This window comes from Microtus ochrogaster, chromosome 18 (assembly GCF_000317375.1).
Source record: "Microtus ochrogaster isolate Prairie Vole_2 chromosome 18, MicOch1.0, whole genome shotgun sequence".
Lineage (NCBI taxonomy): Eukaryota > Metazoa > Chordata > Mammalia > Rodentia > Cricetidae > Microtus > Microtus ochrogaster.
This window is the reverse complement of record NC_022020.1, coordinates 23,953,014-23,964,507: the sequence shown is the minus strand read 5'-3', so window position 1 is coordinate 23,964,507 and position 11,494 is coordinate 23,953,014. Positions and strand designations below refer to the sequence as shown.

General features: G+C 40.4%; 1 protein-coding gene across 5 annotated transcripts in view; it reads left to right on the top strand.

Annotated features, from left to right (window-relative positions):
• Nucleotides 1-11,494, top strand: part of Sil1 (SIL1 nucleotide exchange factor) — a 250,806-nt gene that overhangs the window by 66,032 nt on the left and 173,280 nt on the right. For all 5 annotated transcript variants that reach the window (XM_005355930.2, XM_026783659.1, XM_026783661.1 and 2 more), the window contains exon 2: nucleotides 2,184-2,297. In XM_005355930.2, coding sequence (XP_005355987.1) covers nucleotides 2,190-2,297 — 108 coding nt within the window. In that variant the 5' untranslated portion in view covers nucleotides 2,184-2,189. The remainder of the gene's footprint in view (nucleotides 1-2,183; nucleotides 2,298-11,494) is intronic.

Genomic DNA, 11,494 nt, shown 5'->3' with positions numbered 1-11,494 from the left:
CCTCCCTTCCTTCCTTCCTTTCTCTTACTTGAGAAATGCCTATTTTAGTTCTTTGTTGTTTTGAAATTTTTAATTGTAATTGTTTTGGAGAGTACTGGTATTGATCTCAGGGTCTCAGGTATGCTAAGCAAGCCCACTTTGGCTGAGTTGCACTCCCTAGACTCTTTTACTCTGTCTTTTATTGAAACCCAGAAGAATTTGATCTTATATTTATAAATTAAATTATTATATTTTGATATTTATATTTACATGTATAAAAACACATTTATATTATTTATTTGTGTATGTGGTTGTGACCTGCCATAGTTTATGTGTGGAGGTCAGAGGACAACTTGTGAAAATGGGTTCTTTTCTACCACATGGGTTCTGGGGATTGAGCTTAGGTGGTCAGACTTGGTGGCAAGTGCTGCTGACTTCTTTTGTATTCTTTTGATGTGCTCAAATTGAACCCAGGGCTTCCTGCATGCTAGGAAAGTGATATTCCTCTAAACTAAATCTCAAGCCTTGTTCTAGATATTAAATTCTTATTATTTAGGTGATTTGAAATTTTTTCCCTCATAATGTAGGTTGCCTTTTCATGATGAGTGGCTTTGATTATGTGTGTATATTCGTGTATGTTCATGTACTCTGAGAGTATGCGTGTGATGGTAGGAATTGAATTCAGGACTTCATGCATACTAAGCTAATGCTTTTAACTGACCTGTATCACCAAGCTTATAATAAAATAGTTTTTTGAGATACAAAGCTTTTTAATTTTGATGAAGTCCAGTTTATATTTTTTGTTGCTTACTCTTTTGGTGTCACCTTTAAGGAACCATTGGCAGAACCCAATAGCATAAAGATTGTACCTATGTTTTCTTCGCATAGTTTAAGCTTTTTCCCAGGGGTGGAAGTACGTGCCTGTAATCCCAGCACTTGGAAGGCAGAGAGAGGCAGAGATGATGGGGGTTCAGTGTCACTTCAGCTATATGGTGAGTGTGAAGACAGCTGGTTACATAGGACCTTGCTTCAAAGTGGATTCGAGGCCAGCCAGGTCTACAGAACAAGTTCTAGAACAGCCAAGTCTGTTACACAGATAAACTCTGTTTCAAAAAAACAAATAAAGCAACAAAAAAACACCATAAACACTCCCAAAAGCTTTTTACTTTTACTTTCAGTTCTGGTCCATTTTGAGTCAGTCTTTGTGTGTATTATAAAGGAAGGGTCTGGCTTTATTCTTTTGCTTACGGATAGTGAGTTGTCCTAGCTTTGTTTCAAGATAGTTACTCCTGTTCTTCCTAAATGAATAGTTTTGACAATTTCGTTGAAAACTGACCATATATGAGGTTATGTCTATGCTCTTATTTCTGTTTCATTAGTCTGTATGACTTTTCCTGCTCATTCCACACTTGGGTTCTTTAACTTTGCAGATTAAAAAGAATCTTTCTGTCTTTCTGTCTTTCTTTCTTACTTTCTTTCTTTCTTTCTTTCTTTCTTTCTTTCTTTCTTTCTTTCTTTCTTTCTTATTTTTTTTAATGGTTGTCTTGGTGTTCTGTGCTCATTAACATTCCATATGAATTGGATAAATTTCTCTATTTCTTCAGGAAGCACCATGGAGTTTGATAGCAATTGCATTGAATTTGTATGCTGTTTTGGTTAGGATTGCCATCTTAAAAATCCATGAATATAGGATGTCTTTCAGTCCTTATATATTGAAATTGTTAACATGTACTAATACTTACACTAGGATTTGTTTGGCCTTTAAAAAGTAGTGCACACGGTTCTGTGACTTAGAAATGTTGAGCTTTGCTAGGTTAGAGGACACTGACGCTGGTGGTCATCAGCTGTGACAGTGGGTGTGTTTGAAAGGAGGTGGTTGCAGATATTTATATGGACTCGGTTCTGTATCTGTTCACATGTAGCACAGTGGTGAATTTCCTCCTTTTCCCACTGCAGCCAGCAACACTTTCCACAGCCCCAGTACTATGAACGAGGAAGGAGGGCCGGGGCTGTCACAGCATATGCATTTCTAGTCAGGGACTATCACTTTGAGTTACAGGCATTGATTTATCTAGTAGTAAGTAGAAGGCCTGTTCCACGTCTGCGCAGGAAATGACCGACATTTGTGCAGTAGAGCTATTATGGGAATCCCGATGATGGGGAGCCAGGCACTGACCTTCTGTTTTCTGCGCTTGTCCCCTCAGGTCCTGATGATGGCTCCTCAGCACCTGCCTTCAACTAGAATGGCTGCTCTAGGAATGTTGCTTGGACTGCTGGTGATTTCCTGGGTCACTGTCTGCCTCAGCTGTAAGAACTCAGTAAGTGTCTTCCTATCAATTGGAGTGGTAGGAGGCGGCCTGGGAGAGCCTTCTTGTCTCCAAGAGCACTATGGGATAGGCTAGACTTGGAGTTTTCTTTTTATGGAAATGTGATCTCCTTTTTCTTATTTCTAGTTCCTTTAGTCTCTGTTTAAAGGTCATGGCAGTTTCCCCTTGGGGGGAAATGGCGATAGCAATGATGATAATAAAATAATAATCAGCATCCATGCACCAAGTATTGTATTAAATGTTTTGTATCATCCCAGAAACTCTATGAAGTAGGCAACTCTAATTATCCTCATTCCAAAAAGGAAGAGACTGAGGGTCAGAATCACAAAGCCGCTTGAGAAAGAGCTGGAGGGCGGGGCAGGGATCAGGATGTCCTGAGGAACTAGATGGCCAGGTGGAGAACACTAGCCCCAAACAGACTGCTTCTTCCTCTACTTTCTTTGTCCTTGTGCTTTCTCTTCTACCCAGATCTCTGTCTCCTTTCCTGTTCTTTGGGGCCTTTGTTGGTTAGCCTGGACCTCGTTGTTTTTGAGCTGCTGTGTTGTCACTGGTAGACAGGGAATGCCCACAGAAGCCTGGCCTGACTGCAGCACATTGAAGCTCCTGCAGGGCCGTTTTCTTTTTCCCTGGGTTGTCCTAGCAATAGATTGCCCTTGACCAGCTCCAAGCATCTCCCTTCCCTACAGTTTTGCCCTCCGTGGCCACCTTTCCCGACCCCCAGGGCTCTCAGAGAATGTTGGGTAAAGCTTTGGAACTAGAGGCCCTTGAAGTGCAAATGACAATTGTGGTGAATTTACTGACAGTCCAGCTCAGCCGAGGCTCACCTCTGGCTCAGGGCAAGCTTCCACCTTCTCTCTGAAGTTATCTGTGTTCCCTCCTTCTCCGCCCCCTTTGTGGAGTGGAGAATGTGGTTAGGAGTCACAAATCTTTTCGAGCTTTTAATGTTCCCTGACTAAGATCCTGTTGGTGCAGGTCTGCCCCCCCCCTTTTTCTTTTCTATTTCTTCTTTCTTTCTTTTTGGCTTTTCAAGGACAGTGAGAATGGACTCCCAGGATTCCTGGGGATAGGACGAGTTACAGCATGATGTTGGGGCTGTCTTTGATATAGCCTAGTTGTTCAGAAAGGAACCCAGTAGTCTTGAGGGATCAGGAATGTGTCCCCTTCTCATCTTACAGCTCAGGAGGATCCCTGTGTTCCCTGTTGAGAGCTTTAGCAGATGCTCAATTAACAAAGCATGATGATGAATTTACTTAAGGACTGTGTGTTAGTAAGTCCCTTTTGGATAATAGTCTAACCAAATAAATGAGCTTTCAGAACCGTAATTATTCTGGCCCATTTATATTAGCTCTATTGAGTCTAGTCTCAGAAAATGTTAATACTGACTTTCATCGGGAGAAGCTGCTTTTATCCTTGCCTGTTCCAAAGCTGTATCTGTTTGTCATAATCTCTCATCATGTGCTAAGAGCAGTAGGAGTTAAGGCATCTTTTCTCTCATACCATAAAAGTGCTGCCCTGATGGCATTTAAAATCTGAATTATGCAGCAGCCACCCTCCCAGTATCCCATCCTTTCTCCAGAGCCTGGGGTTCAAGCAAGTGTTCTTGGTGACCTGGAACTGTCCTGTTTGAAGGCGTTTGTGATGGTTAGTACTCAGCATGATCTAGGGACATTGTCTCTCCCAGCACCTGCTGTAGTACTTCTCTGGTGTGTAGTTAATATTCACTGTCACCTTGACAGGAGCGAGTCACCTAGGAGACAGACATCTGGGCATGTCTGTGAAGGAGTCTCTGGAGTGAGTTAATGGAGGTGAGGTGTGATCCACTCTAGCTCTTGATGACACCATTCTGTGAGCTGGGTCCTGGACTACAGAGCCGCAAACTGTACCAGCATTCATCTCTCTCTGCTTCCTGACTGAGGATGCAGTGAAGCTGGCACCCTAAGCCCTTGCAGCATCCCTTATCCATGATGGGCACTGACGACTGTGTCCCCTTTTAAGACACTAGCCCAAATAAACCCTTCCTTCTTTAAGTGGCTTCTTTTACAGTAACCACAAGGGTTAAATTGGGATGCCATGTCTTTTTTTTTTATGATTTTATTTATTTTTTATGTACATAGTGTTTGCTTGCATGTTTGCCCACAGGGCAGAAGAGGGCATCAGATCTCAGTACAGATGGTTGTGAGCCACCATGTGGTTGCTGGGAATTGAACTCAGGACCTCTGGATGAGCAGCCAGTGCTCTTAACCTCTGAGCCATCTCTCCAGCCCGGATGCCATGTCTTAAGAGGGGTATAAGAGCTGAAGGACTGTGGCTGTGAGGCACCTGCCTTCAAAAACCATGGTGGCTGAGTGGGGGAGGTTGTGGAGCTTAGTGAAAAGAGCACAAGCCTTTTTATTCTCTTTGTCTGCCTCATTAACATTGTGACCGTCTCTCATCTGAGAGACTGGCTGCTGTCTCCTTCTCAAAAACTTGCTGTAGATTAAATGTGGTTAATTAGATAAATACTTAGCATTGGCACCAGCACAATGTGGCCAATAAATATCAGATATGATTTTTAGTATGGGAGTGGCTGTTCCAGTGGTTAATTTTTCAAGCAGTGTCCTAATATGCTACCCTACAAGTCTTTCTATGTCATGGTGTTGACACAAAAATCACAGCTCTCATCTTAAAGGGAATAAGAGTTTATTTGGGAGTCTTTTGAGTGACTGTGACTTAGGAACAGGTTACCCAAAATTCCATATTCCAACATGGTAACAGTTTCACACAGATTTTACAGCTCATAAATCAAGGCAAGTTTAAAATACACTGGTGGGTTTATCAGAGATGTAGCTACACTCATTGGTGAAGCTCTCTTACAGGCTCAAGATACTATCTGATGACACTCTGAGCTCTTGTCTGCTAATTGGCAGATTCTAAAAGGTTTTTATTTCTTGTCACAAGATGTTCTGCTGTGTAGGGGTGTGGGGTGGGGAGCAAGGCACAGCTGTTCTGGAAGGCCAGAACTAGCCCAAGATAAGGTAATTAACCTCTGGACCTGGATATTCCAATCCCTCCACAATACTGAAATTCTAATTAGCCAATCAGTTTCTGCGACACAGACTCCTCTTGGGAATTTTTGTACACAACCAGATGCATCTTCTTCTCAGAACGTTTTGTTCGCGGTGTCTACCAACTAGGATAGGATGTGCTCATCTCTTCGATCTTGAAGGTTTTATTAGGCTGTTAAGACCATCATCCTCATCTCCAGGCTCTGCAAAGTGTGGTGTGGTGCTGTCAGCTCACACCTTAGCTGGGATTTCCTGCTAGTCAGTAGTGAGGCCGTTGGTATTTGATATGGTAAGGAGGAGAGAGTGTTAGGATCCGGCATAAGGAGCCTTGAAAAGCCAGCCGTGAGTGCACAGAAGCACGAGGTTTCCTTTGAGATGACCAAAAGCAGCCTGCCCCTCTCATCTCTTGGTTTCTCTCTTAGTTAGTACTACTGTTTTCCCTGTGGTCTTTTTGCCTGACTCGTGAACATCTGTGCTGAGGAGAGGGGTGTGCTGGCAAGTGTATTAGTGGTCTGTCGCATTGTGCCAGCTTGATTTTCTCAGCATTGAGAGTGCAACCATTAGTTAAGACATTTGAGTCTGATTTCTCACATGGGTTTTGGAGCTGTGCTGACCAGAACTAAATCTTTGCTCTGCTTTTCTGAGCAGTGTGATTATGAATAGGCCATATACAGTGGGAATAGTCTGTGCTTCACAAGAGGCTCAGGTGGGGGGAGTCATGGAAAGGCTCTAGTCAGGGCGGCCTGATAAATGGTTGCTGCCATGATTATTATAACACCATCCTCACAATGCTGTTTCTCCACAAAGTCTCTTCTGAAACTTTCCCTTTGAACAACTGTCCAGTCTGTGGGATGTTGATGTCACTGCTCTCTGTGATTCTGAATCCTTGATCTTTTAGGATTGTGAGAAAATTGTGAGACCTGGGAAAATGTCTAGTCACTTGGGGCTAAATCTGGTGAACAGAGAGAACAGATTGAACATAGGAGCATCAAATTTGTATCATTCTCCACTAAAATTCGAGGTATCTTAAAATCTGATTCAAAGATGATACTAAGAAATGATGTTAAAAAAAACAGGCTGCGGGCGGTGGTGGCGGCGCGCCTTTAATCCCAGAACTTGGGAGGCAGAGGCACGCAGATCTCTGGGAGTTCAAGGCTAGCTTGGTCTACAAGAGCTAGTTACAGGACAGGCACCAAAGCTACAGAGAAACCCTGTCTCAAAACAACAACAAAAAAAAAAACCAAAAAACAAAAAAAAACAAAAAACAAACAAACAAAAAAACAGGCTGAGCAAAAAGATTGTTGAAAATGTTAGGCCTCTGTTGGGCATAAAGCGTATTTCTTCTATGGTAACTCAGTAGAATGACAATTCATTGCAGTTTTGATTTGTACTCTGCTGATGGTGTTCCTGTGCAGACACAATGACTAAGACAACTTATAAAGAGTCTTATATTTGGAAGTCTTAAATTGGAAGCTTACAGTTTGAGAGGGTTAGAGTCTATGACGATCATGGTAGGAAGCATGGCAGCATGTAGGCAGGCATGACGCTGGAGTAGCAGCTGATCCACAAACATGGGGAGACAGAAACACACACACGCGCGCGCGCGCACACACACACACACACACACACGTGTCTTAGTCACTGTCCTATTGCTGTGAAGAAATACCATGACCATGGCAACTCTTACAAAAGAAAACATTTAATCTGGGACTTAATGTTTCAGAGAGTTAGTGCATTGTCATCATGGTGGGAGCGTGGTGGCACATGTGGAGTGGAGCTGGAGCAATAGCTAAGAGCTACATCCTAATCCTCAAGCAGAGAGAGATCAGAGAGACACTGGACTTCAAAAGTCCACCCCCCAGTGATAAATTCTTCCAACCAGGCCACACCTACTCCAGCAAAGCCATACTTTATAACTTGATCACTAGTCATTCAAATATATGAGCCTCTGGGGGCCATTCTTATTCAAACATCTAGAGAGAGAGAGAGAGAGAGAGACAGATAGACAGACACATACTCCTCCAACAAGGCCATACCTCCTAATACTTCCCAAACAGTTCTACCAACTGGGGGCCAAGCATTCTAACATAGGAGCCTGTGTGGCTATCCTCATTCTTAGCAGCACAATGCTGGGGGTGAAACCTAGGGTCCTCATATATGCAGCCAAGTAGTCTACCATGGAGATATATCCCAGTCCTATTTGCTCACTAAGATTTTTTTGTTTTGTTTTTTAATATTTATTTATTTATTTATTATGTATACAATATTCTGTCTGTGTGTATGTCTGCAGGCCAGAAGAGGGCATTAGGTCTTATTACAGATGGTTGTGAGCCACCATGTGGTTGCTGGGAATTGAACTCAGAACCTTTGGAAGAACAGGCAATGCTCCTAACTACTGAGCCATCTCTCTAGCCCCCTAAGATTTTTTTCCTGGTGATTTATTTAGTCTTCTTTTATATATTCTGGTTAGTAATATCTTGGTGGCTGAGAATCTTGCAAATATTTTTCTCCAGTTCTCTAATTTTTTGAGAATTATTGTTGTGTTTATGATGTTGTTTGTGGGGACACATGTACAACTTAGTTGGTCTTTTCTATGGCGCCTAGGGATCAAACATCCATCATTAGGCTTTGTGCTGCCCTAGCCAGCCCAAATTTTAGCAGTCTTTAAAAAAACAATCAAACAAACAAATAAACAAAAAACAGTTCTGCAAAACTACATCAACTCTGTAGATCATTTTGGGTACTGTGGACATTTTGATATTAATAAGTCTAATCTGTGGTCATAAGATGACTTTCCATTTTCCTAGAAGGGGTGTTTTAATTTCTTTTATTGGTGATTTATAATTTTCATTGTAGAGACTCTTTACTTCCTTGCTAAGTTTATTCCCCTCACCTCTCTGTATTGTTGTATGAATTAGGATTTCTTTCTTTGCAATTTTGTTGTTGATATATGAAAGAGGTATTTGGTTTTTATATATTGACTTTATTTATATCTTGTAACTATTGAAAATCATGTCATTTGCAAACGGGTAATTTGACCTCTTTTTTGGTTTTATGTTCTTTGTGTTTCTTCATCCTTGCTGTGTTCCAGATTTGAGAGAAGTCAATTTCAGCTTTCTACTGCAGCATGCTATTAACTGTGGGTTTACTGTTTGGAAATCTGCTCCTTCTAGAACCTAATTGTTTTAGATTTTTGAATCATAAGCACAACTGAATACTAGTAAATGCTTGTTCTATATCTGTTTGAATGCTCATGTGGTTTTTGTCCTCAGTTTTATTGATGTGGTTAATTATGTTTATTGATTTATGTGTGTTGAGCCATACTTGCACCTGTGGAATAAATCTTACTTGATAACCCCTTTGGGAAGTCATTTCTCTTCTTCAAGTGTGGGATCTGGGGATCTAACTCAGGTCATCAGGCTTGTGGGGCAAGTGTTTAACTCACTGAGCCATCTCAATAGACTTGTAGGTTTTTTTTTTTTAATTTATTATTGTTTTTGGTAGACTGTTGTGCTTGATTTGCCATCATTTTGTTAAGAATTTCTGTATTTATGTCATCACATATATTGGTCTCTAGTTTCATTGCATAGTTGTATTCTTACCTAGTTTTGATATTTAAAATAATGCTGGCCTCATAGAATGAGGTTGAAAGGCTTCTGAACCAAACAGTTCTTTGGAATAGTTTGATAATTGATTTTAGTTTGTTGGAGGTTTGGTAACCCATACCACTGAACTTTCTGATCCTACACTTATCTTTGGTGGGAGAGTTTATAGTAATCATTCAGTCTCACTATTTTTATTGGTCTGTTCAGCTTCCTATGTCATGTTCAGCTTTATAGGCTGTGTGTCTAGAAATGGATCTGTTTGTTCTAGAGTTTCCAATGGTTAGTATTTAGTTGTGTATAACAGTACTTATATTTCTGTAGTAGTGTCTGTTGTAAATCTTTTTAAACCTCTCATTTTATTTATTTCTTTTCTCTTTTCTAATTATATTAATTACATTAGTGTGCACAAATTACCTGGTAGAGAAGAAGGAAATTGTGTTTTGAATGATGATTCTAGGGATTTTGGATCCATTATGACAGGAATCGCCTGGTGGAGTGACCGTGGTGACAGGAACATGTGGTGGAGACTGTTGATGTTGTGGTGGACCAGGAGCAGAAAGGGAGAAGGGATGGCAACCAGAATCTATAGTCTCCAGAGCATTTTTCCTCATGACCTGTTTTAGTAGAAACCTCATCTCATACAGGCATCTGAGCCTCCAAAACAGCATGATGGGCTAGTGAAAAGATGTTCAGAACACGAGCACGGGGAGGAAACTTAAGCCATGACATTGTGAGTAGTTTACCTGATGTTCTGTCCATTTTGTTTATCTTCAAGAACACCAATTCTCCACAGCTGGTCATAGTGGCATGCTTCTGTAATCTCAGCACTTGGGAGGCAGAAGTAGGAGGATCAGGAGTTCAGATCCAGCCTTCGCTTCCTATGAGCTCACTGCCAGATTGGGCTACATGGGCTACAAGTCTCATAAAACCAGCCACAGCTCTTTTTACTGATACTTTTTTTTTCTTTTTCAGTGTGTATCTTTGCTCTGCTTTGCTCTTGTTTCCCCTACCTTTTTTACCACCTGTGGTTTCTTTTAGTTCCTTGTTGCTCTGTTACATAGTTGGAAGTCTTTTTTTAATGTGAGCAGGTGTTGCTGTAAACCTCTCTTAGTATTGTATACTTCATCACAAGGTTTTGATATGTCATGGTCTGATTTTCATTTGTTTCAAGAAGGCTTGTTACTTAGTTTTTTGAGATAGATTCTCGAGTGGCCTTGGCATTGCTGTGTGTAGTTAAGGGGGTTCTTGGTATACTTATATTCCTGACTCTGACATATACAGGGGTTCATTACCATACTTGGTTCAAGCAAAATTGATTAAAAATAAGGTGATTTGGGCAGGCAAAGTAACACAGCTTCACAGAGTTAAACAAATGCAACATAAAAGAATGCAACACATCTTTGCATGATTAAATGTTCCACAGCATAAACAAACGTAACACATTTTCAACTGATAATTCCACAACACCAGGGATTGAATGTAAGTTGTCAGCCATGGGGGAAAGTGCGTTTGCCTGCTGAGCTATCTTGATAGCCTCCTTCTATATAATTCTAGAGTCCCTCTTACTCATTTCTAGTTTTATTCAATTGTTAGCAGAAAAAATACAGAATATTTCAGGTTTTAGTTTTTATTATCTTTTATTTTTTTTTAGACTTACTGCCTAACATATAATCTATCTTGAAAAAAACTCTGTTTCTTGAGAAGAAAAATGTGTATCCTGAAGCTGTTAGATAAAATGTTCTATAATTATCTGTTACTTTATTTGGCCTACAGTATAATTCAGCTGCAGGGTTTCTTTATTGATGCCTATTATCTCTCTTTTGACAAAAGTGCGTTTAAATTCCCCATGACTATGTGTAATTATGTACAAACAGAGCCTGCTTAGTACAATTGGGTATTCCAGCTTTGAGCATATATACCTTTATAACTGCTATTTCATCTTGTTGAAATGGTCCATTTATTATTATATGGTGACCTTATCTGTGTTTTAAAGTTTTAATTTATTTTATCTAATACCCATGAAGCTACTCTTGCTCATTTCTTTTTTCTGCTTGTGTGATATTTTTCCTCCATCTTTTCACTTGCAGTTTATGCCTACTTTACCGGTGAAATGAGTTTCTTGTAGGCAGCATATCATTGGATCTTATTTTTAACTCCATTTAACCTGTTTGCTTATTTTAAGTGGGGAATTTAATTTATTTATACTCATGGTTATTCATGTTTATGTTAGATTTGGAAATTATGTGTGAACTGAGACTACAGTTTTGTTTCCTGGTCACCCAGACCTGAATACTCACACAGAAACTATATTAATTACAAAGCTTTTGCCAATGTCTCAAACATATTCTTAGCTAGCTTTTATACCTTAAATTAACCGGTTTCTATTACTGTATGTATCACCATGAGGCTGTGTCTTACTGGTAATGTTCTGGCAACTTTCTCCTTTGGTGGCCACATGGTGTCTCATTGACCCTGCCTTCTGTTCAGATTTCCTGCCAAGCTTCACTCTGCTAAGCCTTTGGCCAAAATAGCTTTATTC